Source organism: Sorex araneus, chromosome 3, assembly GCF_027595985.1.
Source record: "Sorex araneus isolate mSorAra2 chromosome 3, mSorAra2.pri, whole genome shotgun sequence".
Classification (NCBI taxonomy): Eukaryota; Metazoa; Chordata; class Mammalia; order Eulipotyphla; family Soricidae; genus Sorex; species Sorex araneus.
The window spans coordinates 202,685,917-202,706,466 of record NC_073304.1 but is presented as its reverse complement, the minus strand read 5'-3'; the positions used below and the strand labels follow the sequence as shown (position 1 = coordinate 202,706,466).

The 20,550-nt window shown below is 58.5% G+C and overlaps 1 protein-coding gene across 2 annotated transcripts in view; it reads right to left on the bottom strand.

Moving 5' to 3' along the window:
- Positions 1 to 78: 78 nt before the first annotated feature.
- The window catches only part of MYO19 (myosin XIX), a 28,863-nt gene continuing 8,391 nt past the window's right edge, over positions 79 to 20,550 (bottom strand). Inside the window, exons 6-26 of one of the 2 annotated variants that reach the window (XM_004608863.2) lie at positions 20,136 to 20,249; positions 18,092 to 18,224; positions 17,283 to 17,352; positions 16,744 to 16,846; positions 16,111 to 16,207; positions 15,888 to 15,964; positions 14,281 to 14,371; positions 13,797 to 13,968; positions 11,637 to 11,710; positions 10,887 to 11,008; positions 10,647 to 10,760; positions 9,912 to 10,088; positions 9,429 to 9,581; positions 8,647 to 8,754; positions 7,598 to 7,668; positions 7,205 to 7,302; positions 5,006 to 5,154; positions 4,777 to 4,906; positions 3,427 to 3,512; positions 1,440 to 1,742; positions 79 to 683 (exon numbers count right to left, since the gene is read on the bottom strand). In XM_004608863.2, the coding sequence (XP_004608920.2) occupies positions 555 to 683; positions 1,440 to 1,742; positions 3,427 to 3,512; positions 4,777 to 4,906; positions 5,006 to 5,154; positions 7,205 to 7,302; positions 7,598 to 7,668; positions 8,647 to 8,754; positions 9,429 to 9,581; positions 9,912 to 10,088; positions 10,647 to 10,760; positions 10,887 to 11,008; positions 11,637 to 11,710; positions 13,797 to 13,968; positions 14,281 to 14,371; positions 15,888 to 15,964; positions 16,111 to 16,207; positions 16,744 to 16,846; positions 17,283 to 17,352; positions 18,092 to 18,224; positions 20,136 to 20,249 (2,571 nt within the window). In that variant the 3' untranslated portion in view covers positions 79 to 554. Of the gene's footprint in view, positions 684 to 1,439; positions 1,743 to 3,426; positions 3,513 to 4,776; positions 4,907 to 5,005; positions 5,155 to 5,579; positions 5,684 to 7,204; positions 7,303 to 7,597; positions 7,669 to 8,646; positions 8,755 to 9,428; positions 9,582 to 9,911; positions 10,089 to 10,646; positions 10,761 to 10,886; positions 11,009 to 11,636; positions 11,711 to 13,796; positions 13,969 to 14,280; positions 14,372 to 15,887; positions 15,965 to 16,110; positions 16,208 to 16,743; positions 16,847 to 17,282; positions 17,353 to 18,091; positions 18,225 to 20,135; positions 20,250 to 20,550 lie in introns of those variants that run through there. The other variant, XM_055133182.1, reaches the window with a different exon arrangement.

Here is a 20,550-nt window from a genome sequence, read left to right as displayed (position 1 = left end):
ATTAAATAGTAAGGCTCCTTTTGAAGGAACTAGATGCAACATTCCTCCAGCCCCCAAAGTGGAGTAGAACCGACTCTGCCTGTGCTCTTGGTGGGGTGGACAGGCCACCGGTGATGGACAAACTCGGTCCTGTTTGAGTGCCACCTCTGAAGGCAGGAAAATGCGGAAGTTTTAAGTTACCCTGAGGTATTGTTGGGGGCCTGCCTCACCTGGCAGTGCCCAGGGGCTACTTCTGGCTTAGTGTTGGGGGTGAGTCACTCTTGGCCGCACTCAGGGGACCGTATGGTCCTGGGTTTCCCAGCCTGAGCTTCCAGCACCCCACGGAAGCGCACGCCAGCCCCTTGAGTTCTTTTTGCTGACCCGTCAGTGCAGAAGGTGTAGGCTGGAGCCCCCGCAGACAGGCGCTGCTGCTCTCCCCGTGCCTCAGCCACCCTGGGAGTGCCTGGGAGTCGCTGGCAGCTCGGTGTTTTTGGCAAGGCCGCTGGCAGGAGGGGCCTCAGGAACAAAGGCCCCAAGGATCGCCCAGCCAGAGGAGGGTGGAAGGTGAGAAGCGCTCACACGTGGCCCAGTCCCTGTCTTTCCAGCAGGATCTGATTAAAACCAGTAACACTGTCGGGCGGAGGCGCAGGGCAGATGTCGGCGTAGTGCAGCGGAGACCGGCGGCAGTGGAACTTGACGGAGCCCTGGGAGGAGAGGGGAGCAGGTCAGCCGCGGCCCGCAGCGGCGGCGGGAGATGGCGGGCAATGATGCAGGCATGCGGCGCGGCAGAAGCAGAAGCGAGCCGGCTCTTTGTTTTTTTTTTTTTTTTATGGACTTTCACATTGTGGGGGGACGAGGAAACGCGAGGGAATGCTCCCGGTCACCGCCATACAGGAGTGCCACCTGTGGCATTCCTGCAGTGTTCGAGCCAGGAGCTCCAACAATGACTCTCTTGTTTATAAGCTGCTGGCCCAGCCTGTGTGTGTTGTCACAGGAGATTGATTCAGCTTAGGGCAGACAGGACAGCCTCATGCGAGGGAACCGTGTCCTCCCCCCTGCCTCGTGCGTTTAGCTCACTCCCTCACTGTTGAGCCCACTTGGACGCCGCCCAGGTGAACATACAGCCTCGCACCTGGACCTTTCACCCACCGGGCTGGCATTATTAAGCTGAAAAACATGGTGCTCCATTGGGGCCGTAGTCACAGCCCAAAGTGTTTGAAATTAGGACTAATTTAAGGAGACACAGAAGATGCCAGAATTCTTGAGATGGTTTTAAAAAAAGTGAAAGGGAAGCCACAGTAGGCCCTGAGCACGGCAGTGGGTGGCCCAGCCCTCCATCCACCTCCTCCCCCCCCCCAGAAAATGCTAGCCATGCTGATGGGACACGAACCTGTGGCCACCCGGGGAGAGCGGGCAGGTTTCCCGTCCAGCCTCAGGCCTGCTGCCCGCCCCCCACTCACCTGCGGCAGTGCGCGGATGGACGTGATGCCTCCCTGTTCTTGCGCTCTGCGGGGGGTGCAGCTTGTGGTGTCGGGCAGGGGGAGCTGGAGGCAGGCCCAGACCACCAGCTCCCTCTGAAAGCCGAGGATGCCGCCGGTGGCATTGACCAGGACCAGTCCCATGGGCCAGAGGCGAATGATCGCCCTCCAGTGCTTGGGGTGCATCTTGGGCAGCGGGAAGGAGTCCTGGGAGCCGGTAGCTGTGGGAGGGGCGTGCTTTTCTTCCACACCATCCAGCTCAGAAGCCAGGGAGGCCATCTGGACCTTTAAAAGAGAAGCACCTTAGCTACTTCCACCTTAACTACCCTTGAGGCGGAGCGTTGCTGCAGCAGGGAAGGTGCTTGCCTTGCCCACGGCCAACCCAGGTTTGATCCCCCAAGCACTGCCAAGAGTGATTCCTGAGTGCAGAGCCAGGAGTAAGCCCTGAGCATCGCCGAGTGACCAAAAACAACCAGTCAAGAAACTGCCTAGCTTATTAGCTCCATCTTTGGGGAGACTTCCAAGTGTTGCTCAGGGCACCCAGGTGTGAGGCAAGGGGATGATGTTTTAATGCCAACACCCAAGGATGCAGTGCTGCTCTGCTTGGGGCCTGGGCTGCCGGGAGCACGTGCTGGGCTCGGCCCGAGCTCAGGGCTTGGACTGCCTTTCCAGCTCTGAGCTTTCAGTGGCGAATGAAGCAAAAGCTATAATCACATATGAATAAGGTGAACCCAAAGAACAGCTGGTGGTGAATAGGTGAATGGATGACCTCCACCAGACTGTCTTCCTGTGGCAGAAACTTTATACAGAAACCAAGGCAAGGGGGAGCAGGTAGTGTGGGGCTTTAAGACATTTGCCTTACATGCAGCTGACCCTGGTTCATTCAGTCCCTCGCACCAGGTATGGTTCCCTGGGCATCACCAGGGCTTACTCGTCAGACATGAGTTCAATCCGGAGCATCCATGTCCCCCCAGCCTATGCATCTTAGGGAACTTCAGGCACTGCTGGGTATGGCCCCACGACCAAAATAAAAACCAAGGAAGCTGCCTGGGCTGCACCTATATGCTCAGTAGCTTCACTCAGACCTAACATCAAAAAATTTGGGGCAAGAGAGACAGTACAGGGGCTGGAGCAATAGCACAGCGGGTAGGGCGTTTGCCTTGCACGCGGCCGACCCGGGTTCGATTCCCAGCATCCCATATGGTCCCCTGAGCACCGCCAGGGGTAATTCCTGAGTGCAGAGCCAGGAGCAACCCCTGTGCATCGCCGGGTGTGACCCAAAAAGCAAAAAAAAAAAAAAAAAAAAAAAGAGACAGTACAGTGGAGAAGTCACTTGCCTTACATGTGGCAGACCAGGTTCCATCCCTTGCTCCCAGATGGTCCCCTGAGCACCACCGGGTGTGGCCCCAAAACAAAATTGACCTTCCCAAAGCATACTACAATTTTGAGTTAACTCCCAGTGTTGCTTATGGCAGTTTTTTCTTCTGGGGGTGCCCACAAGAAATTTAGTGGTGCCCGGAGCTATGCCTGGGGGCAGAGTCCAGAGCTCCCATGTTCACACATGTGCTCTAGGCCTTTTTTTTTTTTGGGGGGGGGGACTTTTTGTGTCATACCCAGTGATGCACAGGGGTTACTCTTGGCTCTGCACTCAGGAATTACCCCTGGCGGTGCTCAGGGGAGCATATGTGATGCTGGGAATCGAACCCGGGTCGGCCGCGTGCAAGGCAAATGCCCTACCCGCGGTGCTATAGCTTCAGCCCCTACTCTAAGCCTTTGAGCCCTCTCCCCGCCGCCTGCAGCTTCCTGTCCCTTCACAGCCACGCTGCAGTGCACCTACCTAGCAAGCCCGGAGGAGCCATCGACCTCCCATCACGCAGCAGCAGGACCAGCAGCCCAGCCTGGGACCACGGGGAGGTCCTGCAGACATGGTTCACTGCCCACCCCCCATGACTCTGAGTCCCGTACTCACTCTCTGCCTCCGCCAGGCACGCTTGATGACCGTGGCGGCCTCGTGCAGTCTCTGGATGTGTTTCCGAGTTCGCCAGGAACGGAAGGCTGAGGGGTGTGCCCAGAAGCAGGAAAGAGAGAGGGAGAGGAAAGCGTTCACAGGCTGGCCTGTGCCTGGCTCTGCAGCCAGCCCTGTGTTGGAAATGGCACTTTTCCCAGGGCTGGGTACCTTGTGCCATGATGCAAAAGTCAACACACGAGACTGGAGCGATAGGGTACTTAGGAGGTAGGGTACTAGGCTTCCACATGCGGCCAACCCAGAACCCAGAACCCTGGCCCGCCATCCCTGAGTGCAGAGCCAGGAGTAAGCCATGAGCATTGCCAAATATGGCCTCACCTCAGGAAAAAAAAAGTCAACACAAGCACAGAACTGCTCTGAGAAGCATCCCTGAGGCCACCCGGGTGGGGGGGGGACACACTGCAGCACCCCAGAAATGAGGGTGCTGATCTTCAGGATGGCCACTTTCCTGGGCTTTCCTGGGACGCCCTGCACAGAGTCCCTGCCGGCCTTACGTCCCCATGAAGGGAGGCTACAGAGGGGCGGCTGCTGGCCGTGTGGCATTCTTCCTCTCTCGCTGTTTTCGGCACTTTGGGATTCTTTTTTCCAAAAAAGGGTGTTTCCGTTAAATACTAATATGCTTGCGTCCTAGAAAACTAAAACTATAAAGTCGGCCCGCCTGGATTTGCACCTCAGACGTGCAGGTTTGAGTGTTAGAAGTGGTTCTCCAGCCTGGAGAGAGACTCAACAGGCTGAGTGCCTGCTTTGCGCCAGGGGTCCCCAGTTCTGGCTTTGACAAACCTGATTCCCCAAGTACCACCAAGAGCCCAAACAGGGGGCTGGGATTAACCCGTTAAATGCCAGTGGGTGTGGCCCAGCTTCCCCCGCCCCCTACAGAGGTTTTCCCTTCAACTTAGAAGTATTCCTCCAGAGGCTTTGCTCGCTGCAGCTGGGTTCCCCCTACTCCGGCCGCCACCCAGTCAGGTGGCCGTGCAGCGGCTCTTGCTGCGAACATGCCCCCGTGTCTCTTCCCGCCAGTTTTCACTTTTGCAAACTCCCTGTAAGCCCTGACGCTGGGCAAGCAGGTTAATGGTCTGAGTTGTGACAAAGGGGAAAAGGTGGAATGGGCAGTTTCCGGCCGGGCACAGGTCCGCCTCTATCACCAACAGGGGTGCCACCTACTGACTGTCATGTGGGCACCGTTGGCACGGGCCATCCGTGCTGAGGCTGGGACACAGGTGGGTCTGCGCGGTTGCCGCAGCTGTAACGGAGCTGGTGTGTGCCTGGGAGGGGGCGGGGGCCTGCTCTCCCTACCTGCCTGGATGAGCGTGGCTGCCCGCCTCTGCCGCTCCCGCTGCCGGCGCCGGTACCGCCTCCAGCCACCCTGGATGCAGCGGGCGCACTGCTCCAGCACACGGGCCCGCCAGTGTTCCAGAAGCTCCAACTGAAATGCGGAGAAGCATCCTCTGAGCTCCAGCCGCCCCTCGGCCTGCCGGCTCCGTGTGCCCTCCGTGATCCCTGCTCCTCGCCCCCACAGCCTTACCAGGGAGTCGGTCATGAACACCTTGGTCCTGCCACAGCGCACGGGGACTTGGGGGCCCTCAGCTGCGTCTCGAGCCAGAGCTGGCAGGGCTGACAGGATGTCGTGGAGAAGAGGCTGCAGCATGGCGTCCTCAACCTGTGGAGAGGGCTCTGGGGGGTGGGGACGAGGGGCCCCTTCAGTGCCTGTGCCTTTAAGAACCCGGTCTGGTCACCCCAACACAGAAAAGGCCGCTCCCCTGCTGTCCGGCTCCGACCCTTTCTAACTTCTTCCCTCTCCGCAGGGGAGGCCAGAGGCGGCCAGTCAGTTGTCCCTCATGCAGTCTCCACCGTTGTGGCTCTCTCTGGGCAGGGTGGCTCAGAATGCCTGGTGGCTGCCCTCCTGCCTGGACCCCAGGCTGCCTAGTCAACATTTGATTCCATGGCCCCAATCACACCGGAGCCCAGCACGCAGCTGGACTTCCCCCACGCCCTCTGCGAGGAAAAGGGAAAAGTGATCCCAGTTCCCAGTTCCACAGGCACCTAACAGGGCCCTGGCCTGCACCCCCAGGGCTGCCTCCTGGGCAGGGAGCATTTACCTGCCGGCGCCGGGCACCTTTAGCCGCCCACTGGCCTCTTGGGAAACAGAGGCTGTGAAAGGTGACGCCACAGACGAGAAACAGCAGCCAAAGCACCAGGGGCACTTTGGGCAAGACAGAGCAATACAGCAAACCATGGAGAGAGAGGAGAAAAGAAGTGGGAAGAAAGGATGACAAAGTGATACAACGGCTAAGAGCAAGGAAAAACAGCGGAGCTGCCAGGTGGAGGGGAGGGGGCTACCAAGCAAGCATGTGCATTCACCCTTGACTCCTGTCTTACACTCAGTCCCCAGCCGCTGACCTCTAGAGCCGAGAACCTTCACGTGAGTCACAGGCCAGACCCTGACCTGGACATTCAACTTGCCCAGAGCTGGGGCCAGAGAGATGGTACAGTGAGAAGGGCGCTTGCCTTTGCATGTGGCAATCTGGGTTCGATCCCCGGCATCCCATACAGTCCCCTGAGAATTGCCAGGAGTAATTCCTGAGTGCAGAGCTAGGAGTAACCCCTGAGCATTGTTGTGTGTGGTGCAAAAACAGAAATAAAAATAAATATACTTGCCCAGTGCTTTGCAAAGGTTTCCATCAGATGACAGCAGGGGTCTGGAGTTCAAGTTAGCCCTGGCAGCACCGAACAGTTTACCCCCATCTCTCCCCACAGGCCAGTCCAAGTTTCTTTGTTTTTTGTTTTGGGGCCACACCCAGCAGTGCTCAGGGCTTACTCCTGGCTCTGCACTCAGGGATCACTCCTGGTGGGGCTCAGGGGTCAGATGTGGTGCCAGAATCAAATCTGGGTCAGCTGGATTTGAGTGTTAGAAGTGGTTCTCCAGCCTTCTCAAATCAAGGCAGGCACTGTACCCTCTGTATTATCTCTCCAGCCCCTGGCCAAGAGGAGTTCAATCAAGTGTGTGTTGAGTTTCACAAACTTCTTTCAGATGTTTCCTGGCTGGCCCCACATCTCTATACTTCTCTGCTCCTGCGATCTGCCACAAGGCCCCCACAGTGGTCTGGAGAAAGTATGGGGCTGGAAAGATTACCTCTAAATCCCCTCTACTCCTTGGCCAGGGCGTGACTGCTCCCAGCATCCTCCACCCCTGCAAGCCAGCAGCATGTCCCTTTTCATTTTTTAAATTTTTGTGTCACACCCAGCAATGCTCAGAGGTCACTCCTGGCTCTGCACTAGGGAATCACTCCTGGCGGTGCTCAGGGGACCATATGGGATGCTGGGGATCAAACCCGGGTCGGCCATGTGCAAGGCAAACGCCCTACTGGTTATACTACCACTCTGCCCCCGCATGTTCCTTATACAATACGTCTCTGCCTTGCAGGCTGCTGATCCATCACTTCTGTGTTGTGGAAGGTCCTTTACCTGGCTAATCTCATTCAGCCTCAGACACCTCTTCCAGAAAGACTTCCCTGATTCACTCTTCCCGGGAGTCCACCCCGTGTCCTGTTCCCTGCTCTGCCTTTCTGTTTTCCTTGTTGGTCTTCCTGTGGTCTGTCTCACTGAGCCAAGAACCAGAAGTGCAGGGCTGCGCTTGACTCACGGTGGGGCCCCTGCTTGCTTGCCCAGAGTTGGCCTCGGGGGACACGGCTGGCTGAACAAGGGGCTCTTGGGCTGCACTCACCTGTAAGCCCTTCAGAGGGGTTCCGGGGGCCGAGGGGGGGTCGAGGACGGAGCCTTCTCAGCAGTTTGTACCGCTCCACAAAGTTCCGGTGTGAGACCCTGGAGGCCAAAGTATGAGGGGGCTTATTCAGGAGCTGGGCACAGCCCCTCTCTCCAGTCAGTGGGGTGCTGCCTGCTGTGCCACTGATAGGGACAGGAGGCCAGCAGGGACTGTCCTTCTCCGCTCTGCTGCGGATCTCCCCACACCCAGGGCTCCGCAGGGCTGGCAGCTGGCCGCCTTACAAGAGGGCACTCCTCAGGCTCCGTCCTGCTGGACATGTGGCTGACCCATAACCTCCAAGCCCCCTGTTCTCTGCCGGCCTGGGCAGCTGAAGTGAGCAGACGGTCCACTCACCGGATGGGGAAGCCGGCAGCGCTGATGTGGATGGTCTCCACCAGGCCACAGGCCTTCAGCTGGCCCAGGACCTGCAAGTGTGGGGAGGCGGGTGGGCCCCTGCAGGCTGCCTGCCGTCCCGACCCCCTTCCTCGGTGGCCTGGCTGGCAAACACTGGGCAGTGAGCAACTGAGGGATCTCAGGACCCCTCCTGTTGGAAAGGGTCTTTACTGGACACGGGCTTCCAGTGCCACCGAGACAGGGGCTCCCCCACAGGCTCTGGTCTGCAGTGCACAGTGCCTCACGGTGAAGACAACTCAGCCTTTGTGGGCCTGAGTGACAGCACAGTTGGGAGGTCAACGCAGGTTCGATCCCCAGCATCTCACATGGTCCCCTGAGCACCGCCAGGAGTGATCCCGGAGTACAGAGCCAGGAGTTATCCTGAGCACCACCGGGTGTGACCCCAAACAACCCAGCCTTCCTGTTCCCTGAGCGTTAGTTCCTACTTTGCAGGCAGTGAGTCATGGGTGAGGGGCAGGGAAAGGGATATGAAGACGCTTCTGGAACCCAAGCCAAGGTCTTTCCCATAGAGCAGGGTGGTACAGACGCTCAACCCCAAGGCCATACTGACCAGCTGACTGTGGGCACCCCCAGAGCCCCCAAACACTCCAGCATCATCATGGCCTCTAGCTAGTCACAAGACACCCCTTCCTCTGGGTAGCCTCAGCACATGGCAAGATGTGCTGGACCACTCCCCTTCCCGCGCCCTGTACACAACACTGTCCACAGCTGCCGTCAGAGTCGGGGAGACAAGCCTGGGCGATGTCAGGCCCTGTCCCAGACTCCTCCACGCCCGTCGCACCAGGCAACACCTGTGCCTCCTTCCGGGCCTGGCTTCTGTTTCACACGGCTCTGGGATGGGCAGCGGGCAACCCTGTGCCCCCGCAGAGCTCGCTCTCGGCTTTCCCCTGGCTGTCCTCTCCCAAACCTGACGTTCCCTGGACCCGATTTCTGAGCGGTGCTTTCCTCCTCGTCTGCCCTGCGAGCAGCTCTGGCCCCGCGGGACTTACCTCCTCCCGCAGGAAGGTCTCTGCCCGGCCCTGGCTGTTGGGCTTGATGCAGCGAATGTAGTGAGGGGTGGTGCTTTGCAGGACCTGCAGCAGCTGCTCCAGGGAGGCCTGCAGGAGGGAGAGGGCGTCTGGTCAGGCAGGCGGGGCCTACGGCTGCCCAGGGACATCAGCGGGGGCTGAGCTCCCTACTGCTTCCCCTACCTCAGCAGCCCGAGGCCAGGCTGTGGGGAGGACTCCTGGGCGCCCACCCACACACTGAGAGGGACGGCTGAGGCTGGGCAGGGGACGCTCAGCAGACCCAGGCCCTGGAGCCAGAAAGCTAGCTCAGTAGGCCACAACCCTGTACGTAGGAAACCCAGGCTGAGACTAGCACTGCCGGGAAAGTCCCCGGAGCCGGCCGGTGGGACCCAAACAACCAAAAGCCCAGGCCCTTCTGGGTGCCTGTGGGGTGCTGGAGGGGCTGAGTGCCCAGGAGGGAAGCGCAGGGCCTGAGCAGCTGTAGGTCCGACGGGAGGAGGACCCGAGTCTGAGCAGGCAGCTGAGAAGCGGGGCTGGCGGTCATGGGGGCGCCTGTAGCAAGTGCTCCTCATAATGCCGAGGGCAGTGACCCCTGCAGGCCCTGGGCTTCCCGGCCTGTCAGTTCCACAAGCATCTCCATCCCCACCCAGCTCTCTGCGTGCTGAAACTGTGCCCTCTTGACTCTTCGGCACTCCCAGGTTCCAGTGGTCCTGAGAAGCGGCCCCATTGTCATGAGGCTGCGGAGCTGGCTCCGCCAGACCCACCTTGAACTTGGACACCACCGTTAACACAGGTGCCCTGCTCTGGCCAGAGGACACCTCCTGGGGCTTCTCTTCCAGGTCAGCAGGAAACAGCACTTGGAACAGAGGGTCCTGGGACTGCTTCAGGAGCCCCATCAGCTCTGGGGGGACAGGGTCCTGTGGGGAAAGGCGAAGGGCAGGGCGTGTGCACAGGTGCAGCACACCCAGGGCTGTCCCTGAGCTTGTAGGCCTGACTGCCCGGCCCCCAAAGGGCTTCTGGGGGAGTACTGGGCCAAGACAGGAGCTGGCCCACGGGGTCTTTGAAACTAGGGACCCCGCGACCCCATGACCTGGCGGTTTTGGGCAGACTGCATCCAAGGAGTAACACTCGGGGCCTCTGGATTCACAGAGATGTTGGGAGAGACAGGATAGAGGATGGGGCAGTCCTGGGCCCGAGACTCATTGATACAGGGTCCCCCGCACCTGCAGGCCATGCCCGGCCCTCACCTTGTTCTTCTCCACCAGGCCGGCCGTGTGGTACTGCACGGGCCCTGCGTAGTGCACCACGATGAAGCTGGGCTCCGGGCTCAGCTTGTTGTGGCCCAGGCACGGGCTGCCCGCCAGGGTGCTCTCGATGCGTGTCTGCAGCTGGGCCGCGCTGCTCGGCCGGTTCAGGCGGCATTCCTGCGGGGACGGGAGGGCAGGCAGCCAGGAGTGTCAGCACGCCTCGGACCGAGGGCATGGCTCAGGTGGCAGAGCACACACCTGGCATGCGCCAGGCTCTGGGCTCAGTGCTGGAGCTGAGCATCCCCCCGAGCACTGCCTGCTGTGTCCCTGGTGGCCCCAGAGTGCCCCTTAAGAGCAGTAACAGAGGAGGTCAGGCTGGGGAGACAGCACCCAAGTGAGGCACTGGCATGCGGCCAAGCCTGGTGTGATCCCCGGCGCCACATATGGTCTCCAGAGGACTGCTGGGAATTCCCTCAGTGCAGGGTTGGGAGTAGCCCCAAGCAACACTGGGTGGCCCCAAGCCCCCACCCCCCCAACCTCCCCAAAAAAAAACCCACCTAAGAGAATGTCCCCCCATGAACCCTTAGAGTCCCCACCCTCGGCCCACCCAGGCACCATGGTGGCACTGATATGGAAGGAATGGGACACTAGCAAGGCCATTACAGGGAAACAGAGGCACAGAGATGGCAGGGGCAGTCTTCAAGGACCCAGAGAAGCCCCAACACCGCTCCCCACCTCATTTATGAGGGAGCAGATACTGATGGGGGCCCCCTCGATGAGGTCCAAGCAGGTCTGGTTGTCCTGGTAGTCGACAAAGGTCCACTCCAGGCCCTCTACTGCGTACTCCTCCTAGGGGCGAAGCAGGTGGCAGGAGGTGGGAGGAGGCAGAGAGGGGCTATCTCACAGCCCCTTCATGGTCCTCCGCGCCGTCCCAGCAGCCCTCACCTCAGGCAGTGCCCTCCCGGCTGCCCTCACCTGCTGCGCCCTCAGGTAGTGCCCCACGAAATGCTGCTGCAGCTTCTCGTTCGCGTAGTTGATGCACAGCTGCTCCAGGCTGTTGTCAGGAAAAGACTCGAAGCCGTACACATCCAGCAGGCCTGGGGGAGGGGACAGCGCACAGGGCCACTGCACGGAGCAGGGGAGGGCCAGGAGCTGATGCCAGCCTGGGTGAAGGCCCCTCGCTGGGCGGGTGAGATGGCGTGAGCATGGGGGCGGTAGGGGGCCAGTAGGGCCCCCAGCCCGGCCCACTCACCTCATGGTGGGTTCGGTCTCCACCCTGTGCCCCAACAGAACTCAGAAAGGCCAAGTGAGGAGGGGTCAGCCCGGGAGGGCACAGGTCCTAGGCACATTTCCTGCGCCCAGTCCTGGCCTTGGTCTCACGAGCTGAGCTGGTATCAAGAAGACCACTCTTCTCTGAGCCCTTGCCCGTCCCCTGGAGAGCCCACCCCTACTGACGGCCCCGCCCAAGCTTCATCTGTGCTACATCACCGAGTTCTCTCAAAACCCCATCCCTCTGCTCCCCGAGACTAGAGTGGGGTCTCCCGGGAGAGGGGGCCTGCGAGACAAGGTACCCGGAGAGCGGTGGGCACAGACACCCCCAAACAGTGGGGAGTGGACGAGGCAGGGTGCTCTCTGCACCCTGTGAGGGTCGTGAGGGGTCGTGAAGCGGGGCTGGGGCTTTGCTCTTATTTCAGGGCCCTGCCCCCGCCAGGTGAGCCCTGCTACCTATGAACGAGGTCCAGGAGCCGGGGTCTGCGCAGATGCTGCTGTTGATCACCGACACCAGCCAGTCGAAGAGCCTGTGGAGACCAGGAGGTGCAGCTCAGCGGTGGGCCAGGCTGGGTCCCAGGACTGCCAGCTGCTGCCAGCCCGGATGGAGGGCCTGAGGGGCCCAGGGGGAAGCCCCAACTCCTGTTCTGCCCAGTCTGTCCTGCTCCCGATGCAGGCTGGAGCTGCCATGCACCTTCCCAGGTGCACCCCACCACCCTCACCACCCCCCAACCCCGGCCCGGCCTCCCAGTACAGAACCAACTCGACTCAGGACTAGTAAGAAAGTGTCCGGCCGGGGCACGGGGCCTGACTGCCAGCTTCTTGACTTCAGGAGGGTGATGGGCAGGTCTAGGTGGGGGATGGAGACAATGAACCCACTGGTCTCCCATGCAAAGTTGAGTCCAAGGTCCTGCCATGTCCCCCGGGCCACCTGAGCCAGTACTGGCACACCTCACTGTGGAACCACCAGCACTGAGGTTATGAATGGGTTTCCTCAATACAGGTTTGTTTGTTTGTTTGTTTGTGTGAGGGTCTTCTGGCCATACTAACATGGCTCAGTAATTACTCCTGGTTCTGCGCTTAGGGATCACTCCTGGTGGGGCCCAGTGGACCATATGTGTGACGGGGATCAAGGTGGGGTGGGTTTGCAATGCAAGGCAAGCACCGTAACCCCTGTACTATCTCCCTGGCCTACAATTTTTCTTAAAGTAATTGCTCTGCAATTTTTTTCACTTCAGCAATTACCTTCTATTTTTGCAGCAGGGTATCAATTACCCACTCAAGGTACTAAAACCAGCTGACCTAGTGATCCCATCAGCTGACGTTTACCTGTGAAAAACATCCTCTGGGACGGTCACACTGCACCTGCTCATTTGGAGACTCCTGATCCCAAAGCTTTCAACGCTTCAGCCTGAAGGGCCAGGGATATCTCTGGGAGTCAACAGCCTGTGTGCACGCTTTTCATGCAAGAGACTGGGTTCAATCCCCAGCACCATATGGTCCCCCTGAGCACTGAGCACTGTTGGGAATGACCCCCAAGCACAGGACCAAGAAAAGCCCCTGAGAACTGCAGGGGGTGGCCCTAAAACCAAATCAAATCTAGAGAATCCCTTGGCCTGAAATTCTGACCTGAAATTATCTTTGAGGCAGAGAAAATGATGCCTGTTACCAAATTGGGTCCAGTCTGGGCCCAGCCATCTCAGCCCATTTTCAACGTGAATAAAGTCTCAGCACTGTTATCTCAGGCTTATGGGTTCTTGAGTGCATGGCAGAAAGCAGACTTTGTCCCTGCAAGGGTGCCCCCGCAAGTTACCAAGTGTACACATAGACGTGTACATAAACACCCCCCATGTGTAAACGTGTGTATGCATGCATGCATAGAAGTTCCCACATGTACACATACATGACCACACATGCCCCACGTACACACATGCGTACATATGTGCACAAACACCCACACACGTACATGTGTGCACATACACAAACATATGTGCACACATATACACAAACACACAGTCCTTCCATTCTAGTTTTAGAGGTTCCGGGGCCCCTGGACACCCTCACAGAGCTCTGAACTGAGGGTGAGAAACTCTCCCTAATGGCCTGGGCTGCGGGTGGAGATGCACACATGATGCCCCCACTTCCAGAGAGGACTCGCCACTCTCACCCTGCTCTGGGCTCCCACCGGCCCTCTTGAGCACTGTGGTTCCAGACTGCAGCCTCTGTTTCTGGCTCCTGCACCACCTAGCAAATACCCCAGTGATCACAGAACAAAGGACAAGGGCACCCGGAGACAGGAGCCTATTTACCCAAGGTCGGAACCTGGAGCACCTCTGGGGCCTGGCTTGGCAGCAGGGAGCAGAGCCGCTTACCCGCACCTCTGGCCAAGGTCAGAATGAGAATGAGAAAAGTCTGGGCCGGGAGTGTGGCCGCTTTCTCGCTGGAGCTCCTCAGGAGTCTCGGGGGAAGCCCAGGGCACCTGACTGTGTTCCCCAGGGGCGGCTTTACCTGGCAGCCTTCCCTCTGGGCCCACTGCCCAGGTGGGGGTGGGGGCGCCTGCAGGGCCCCACAGGGGCAGAGCCCCTGGGGGCGGGTGGGCCCTGAGTGACTGCTCACCTTGCGTAGACCAGCTTCGCCAGACAGTCCCTGCGGGTGTCACACTCGGCCTGGGAGCAGGGCTTCCGGACCACCTGCTGCTGCCGGCCGGCCCGAATGGGTCGGATCCGCAGAGTGTCCAGCAGGGGCTCTTCCGGGAGCAGCAGCAGGGAGGCTGAGGTGCCGAGGGAGCCTGAGAGGGACAAAGCAGCCTCCATCCCAACAGTCCTCCCTGGGGTCTGCAGCGGGAGGGGCTTGCCAGAGGCACAGGCAGGCCTGGAACCCGTGACCAGCCTGCACCGCCATGTGTGGGACCCATCGCTGTCAAAACCCCGAGTCTTTTCCCTGGCAAACGGCCTGTCCACCTCCCCACTGGGGCCCCCCACGGCTGGTGCTGTACCTGAGAGCGTCAGCTCCCAGCTTTTCACCTTGGGTGCCCCCTTCCCTCCCCCGCCCCCATGCTGGCTCTGCTATGGGCCGGCTGAGAGCAGATCTCGGCCCTTACACTGGGCATCGGGCCTCAGCGGGCAGGGCTGGGCTTCGTCGTCTGAGTCAGCAAAGAGCACGTTGCCGAGGTGCAGCAGTCCAGCGAGGATCTGGGGAGAGCAGACGGGAACAGACATGAGTGGCGTCTTCTGGACAGGGCTGTTCGGGCTGACGGCATCGTGCAAGCCCCTTGGGTACAATGCTTTGCTTCCTCCTTTCCGCCAGCTTGGACGGTGCCCGTCTGTCTGCAGGTGGGAGAAGGCTGGAAAGCACTGATCTAGGACAGATGTGTTATTCTGCCTGAGAAAATCCCAGGCCTACGAACACACGGCTGTTGAGGGCGAGGGCAGGGGGCCTCCTATCTGAGCACGGGTACTTCCTGCCTTTGGCTGCAGGAGGAGCGGTGTAGCTGGGAACACCACTCCTGGCCCCTGTGCGTTCCCTGTGTCTGAGGGGGCTGAGGTCTGGCTTCTCATCTCCATCAGCTATGGAGGGCGCCGCCCTGGAAAGGAGCGATCACCTTGCTGTCTCATAGAGGTTGCACGTGGATGAGCCCCCAGGGGTCCAGGTCCTCAGCCCAGCCCCTGGGAAACTCTGGGGCTTGCAATAGGAGAGCCACCCGTAGCCCCTTCCTGCTTCTGGGCAGGGGTATCTGCACTCAGCTGAGTTCCAGGAGCAGTGGGGCAGGGTGGGGCTGGGTTGTGGGGAGAGGCTCCTGGTGTGGCCCACTCACTAGGCCCATGGGCGGGCTCTCTGGCCAAGTTCCTGTCTGCTGGTGCTCAAAGCTGGCTACAATCCCCTTCCTGCTGCCCTCCCCATCTTGGAGGGAGAGAGCTCTATATGCACCCCATCCCCCTCGGAGGCACCCTGCTGTCCCCCGAGGCCTGTCTGTCCGTCATGCAGAAGCAGGTGTCTGCTGCGAACTCTATCCTCATCACTTAGTGGCCTCTTACGTATTTCGTATCTTTTCCTTTTAGGCCCAGACCCAGTGGTGCTCAGGGCCACTCCTGGAGGTGCTTGGAGGATCATGTGGTGCTGGGGATGGAACCCAGGGCTCCCACATACAAAGCATGTGCTCTAGCCCGCGGACACATCTCCCTTGACCCATCTCCTCTGTCCCACCCCATCCTCTCTTCCTTCCCTCCCGCCCACTTTATTTTTTGGTTTGTTTTTTTGGGGGGCCACACCTGGTGGTGGTCACAGAGCTCACTCCTGGCTCTGCATTCAGGGGACCATATGTGGTGCTGGGGATCGAACCCTGGTCAGGCTGGTGCAAGGCAAGCGCCTCACCCACTGTACTCTCTGGCCCATGACTTCAGTTTTAAGGGGCCACATAAGTGCGCTGTGGCGCCTTTCTCTCTTCCAACCCCTGTAACACCCCCCTGGGCATCTGGGCCTGCAGCAGGACGTGCCCCTCACGGCCCTCTGTGCCCCAACCCTGATGTCCCGAGGCCAGGCTCAGAGCACAAAGTGGTGGCCTAACTCTGCGATGCCGCCAGGTGGGGCCTAAGATCCTAGATGCTCTAGAAACGGACTCTCGGGTCTGGCGAAGGGGCCGAGGAACGGGGCAGCCCCCAGCACTGGCAGGTGGAGGCAGGGGGTGGGGTGGGGGCTTGTTCCTCTGACCTTAAAGATGTTTTCCTGGGTGGGGACATCAATGCCCAGATGAAGCATGGCCTCTCTTGTCACCTCGAAGGAGTCCTCTGAAAAGGAATTCCAGTCAGGCCCAGGTCAGTGAGGCCAGCGGTCAGGCCTGAGGCAGGGCAGGGGACACAGGCCCTGGCCACGGGGGGAAGTGGGAACTGCCGGGGGGCAGGGGTGGGGGGAACTGGGCCAGGGGCCCCCCTACCTTCCAGGTTCCACTCAGAGTTGGGCAGCCACGAGAAGGCCGCTCCCTCGGGGAGGTGCCACTGGAGCCTCTCCCTGGCGCTGGCTCCTTTGCACATCTGTGGGGGGAGGCAGGTCTGTGCAGGCCTGAGAGGCGTGAGGCACGGCAGCAACATGACAGGGTAGGCGGCCCTCTGCGGAGCCCCGGTGGAGCCGGTGGCAAGAGCAGCTCGGCTGTTGTAAAACCACCATTGTGCATGTCTAGGTGTCTCCACTCTCAGGAGGGAAAAGGCCTCAGAAAGCCCCAGAGGGCCCGGGAGGCCAGCGGGCCGGGTGGTGGGGAGAGCCTGCCCCGTGACCGCGGGATGCCCCAGGAGGAGAGCCAGCTCCTCACCCCCCTGGAGGAGATGGTGCCACTCTCGCAAGGAGAGCCATGTTGGCTAAGGGGGACAGTTTCTGGTCCAGTGACCAGCTGGTGTGACAGAAAGGCAAGTCAGACGCTTGCCACAGCCCCTGGGAGCACGGCCCTCTGCAGGGCAGAGAGTGGCCAGGGTCTGCGGGTGAATGCAGGGCAGACGCCGCCCCTTCCCCCACCCCCACCAAGCATCCATCCAGACAGCGGTAGGGCTGCCCCCACCCCACCCTGGGCACTGACCTGGTAGAAGATGTGGAAGTTTCTCTCGCTAGAGGCCTGGCAGGCCACTCGGGTTTTCTCTAGGAGGTAGGTCTGGACGGCCGCTCCGGTCATCTGGTGGGCCCTGGGCGTGGGGTGCCCGTTCAGTGCTCAGCCTTTCGTCAGGCATTCTGTGCCAGACCACAACCTGGCAGCCCCCCACAAGCTCTCCACTTAGCTTGTGATCACCCACAGGCCTGCCTGATCCTTTTAAGTTTTTTGGTTTTGTTCTGTTTTGGGATCACACCCAGCAATGCTCAGCGGTTACTCCTGGCTCTGCACTCAGGATTCATACCTGGAGGTGCTTGAGGGACTGCAAGGGATGCTGGGGATCGAATCCAGATTGGGTGCATGCAAGGCAAGCACCTTACCCACTGTCCTATCTCTCCAGCCCCCTGTCTGGTCTTCAAGAATCCCATACCCATGCAGCAGCGGGAGGGGGGTGTTGTCCAGAGGAGTGGTCCTGCTTACCGATGCCCCCCTTCAGCGTTCCTTTACCAGGGTGGCAGCAGAGAGTATACCTGTTCAGCTGGAGCTGGATGAACTTCCCAAAGCGGCTGCTGTTGTTATTCCTCAGGGTGCACGCGTTCCCTGCACACACCGGTACAATTGATATCCTTAGCGCGTTCTTGGGCGACAGCAAGTCGACAAACACCCTTTTGCTTTCTTTTGTTTTGGGGCCACACCCAGCAATGCTCAGGACTTGCTCCTGCCTTTGTGCTCAGGAATTACTCCTGGTGGTGTTGGGGTCACCAGGTAGGAAGCTGATATCAAACCCGGGCTGGCCATGTACTAGGCAAACGCCCTCCCCGCTGAACTATCTCCAGCCCCTTAACAGGGGCCCTTTCTAGCCTCACATCACCCAAAAGGCCCCTTCGCTGGTTTCCGTGTTACTAAGAAAGGGACACCTGGGGTTTAGCAGGTACAATTCAGGGGAGTTAGAACTTCTCAGCAATTAATTTGAAGGAGCAGGGGGTCAGGGATGGCTTCTGAAGGCTGCAGACAGTTAATGATCACTTGGGCTGGAGTCCCAGCATAAGTACCAACTACTGTGCACCCCTCAACAAGCCCCTCTGAGACACGTCAGGAAACTGAATGAGGCCATGAAGGTCCTCTCGAGCACCACGCTTACCTGCGCCCGAGCTGGAGGGAGGGGGCACCCAGATAACATCACCCCTTTCTGGGGAGTTAGAGGTTCAAGGGAGTGAATAACATGTTTATTCTTCCACTCCTCCCCATCCTCCCGAGAGAGAGAGGGTCTCACTGCTCCTGTCCCCTACAGCTCGCAGACCTGGGGGCCTAGGACCGAGGTGCCACGCACTGAGCTTACCAAAGGCTTCCATGACAGGGTTGGAGTTCAGGATGCGCTGCTCGATCCTCTCGGCAATCCTGTGGCTCTCCTGAGATGTGGGTGAGGTGGCCACCACTGTGTAGAACTTCATCAGGCAGCGGGACGTCCATGTCTGCAACAGAGACGGCCCCATGGGAGCGGCGGACACGCTACTGCTTGCCTCAGAGCCCGCCTGCAGATGGGGACCCCCGGGAACCCTCTGTGCAGCCCTTGCTGACCCAAACTGTGAAAGTCAAATTCAACAGTGGCCCCCAGGACTCAGGGGTGGTGCCCATCTCTGCTTCTGGGAGGTCCAGCGGCTACATTTAAGAAATAAGTGGGAGCCCAGAGTGATAGTACAGAGGGTAGGGTGTTCGCTTTGCATGCAGCTGACTCAAGTTCAATTCCCGGCATCCGCAATGGTCCCTGAGCACTGCCAGAAATAACCCCTGAGTATCTCCAGGTATGCCCCCCACCAAAAAAAAAAAAAATGCAAAGAAATGAGGGGGATGAGGAAGAAAAGGGCTAATTCACTCTGACCAGGGCAGGCTACTCAAGATTTGTGGTCTCATAGCTGACAGACCCGCTATCTGTTTCAGGCACAGAGCTCTATGAATTTTCAAACTACCTTCAAATTGCAAGGAAAACTATGTACCTGTTTTCAAAACAATGAAACCAAGGCACAGGAAAATACAATGTTTTGTTGATAATCAGTGATCTAGTAAATGACAGGACTCCAATTTTTATGTAGCTCGACAATCTAATTATGAAATTCATTTTTGTCTTGTTTTTAATTTGCTGACGTGAGGTACATCTTCATTTCAACTTCAAATTGTTTATTATCAAGACTTGAATTAGCACTGACTGGTTTTAGGTTTGCGTTTGGGGGTAACACTGGGCAGTGCTGAGATTGCCCTGGGCTTTGTGTTAGCCACGATCATATGTTTTGTTTTGGTTGTGGGTTGTTTTTTGGCTCGGGACTGACCCCTACTAGTGATCAGGAGACCATATGTGGTGCAGCGAATTTGCCTTGAGGCTGTGGCTGCTACAGCCACATAAGAGACAGTGTCTTAAGTCTTGTACTCTCCAGCCCTAGAATTCACTTCATGATAAATTTAGAACCTGGGCCTCCAGCACGCAGAGCATACTCAGCTGGTCAAAGTCTCTGGTCTGAAACATATCATCTTTTAATCTTTTTTTTTTTTTTAATGTGCAGGTCAGATTTTGGGCCACACCCAGCAGTGCTCAGGGCTTACTCCTGGCTCTGTGTTCAGGGATCACTCCTGGTGTGGCTTGGGAGACCATCTGCGGTGCCAAGCCAGGGATGAACGCCCCCCCCCCCCCCGCCGCACCAAACAAAAGAAAGAACTAGCTTAATATCTCTTCAATATGCTTCCCCCTTTTTTTTTTTTTTTTTTTTTTTAGGTTTTTGGGTCATTCCCAGCAGTGCTCAGGGGTTACTTCTGGCTCTGTGCTCTGCATTCAGGAACTATTTCTGACTGGCTTAAGGGAACCATATGAGTGTGCAAGGCAAACACCTTACCCACTGTCCTATAGCTCCAGACCCTCTGATGAGCTCTTTACAACTATCCTGGAATCCCTAATAGCTGATAATTTGTTCCCAATAGTCTCCCATGAGAAAAATGAAGGTTCAGTGTTATATCAGAGGTGATGGAAGAACTTCGACTAGAGTCTTTCCTCCCTTTTTTTTGGCAGGAGAGGGCAGGGAACACCCAGTGATGCTCAGATCTTACTCCTGGCTTTGCACTTGGGAATCACTCCTGCTGGTGCTTTGGCGACCACATGGGGTGCCGGGGATCAAACCTAAGTCAGCTGCATGCAAGGAAAGCGCCCTTTACTACCTCTCCGACCCATAGAATCTTGCCTCTTAACTGCCTGCCCACCACCACATACAGACTCCCTGTTTCGGCCAGCCTGTCTGGAAATTACAAGGCAGCCAATGACTCCCTAAGGAATGCCCTTCTGCCTTTCTGCCCACCCAGCCAGGGATGAGATGGACGCAGTGGGAGAGAGGCCTCCCCACCTTTCCAGCACCGCTCTCCCCACTAACGATGATAGACTGGTTGACCGGCTCGATCAGGCTCTTCACGTTCCGGTAGGTCTGTTCGCCCACAGTGAAGATGTGAGGCTTCAGTTTCTGAAACACAAAGGACAGAAGAACAAGTAGGAAATGCTGGTTTTCAAGGAATGGCTGGTCCAGGGCTGGCTGAGTGAGGGAGCTGTCAACTGCAGTGGAAGGATGCTCTGTCTGGAAAGATTCCTAGATAGAGTATTAGGCCAACTAGGACACGGCCCATGGCAGCGTTACCCTCTCAGTCTCCACTAAGTCTGCAGCAGTGTTGACCCATCCCTTCTATAACACTGTACCTTCCCATCTTCCCTCCATCTTATTCTGCTGGGGGGTGTGGGTTTTTGCTTTTCGTTGTTGTTATTTTGGG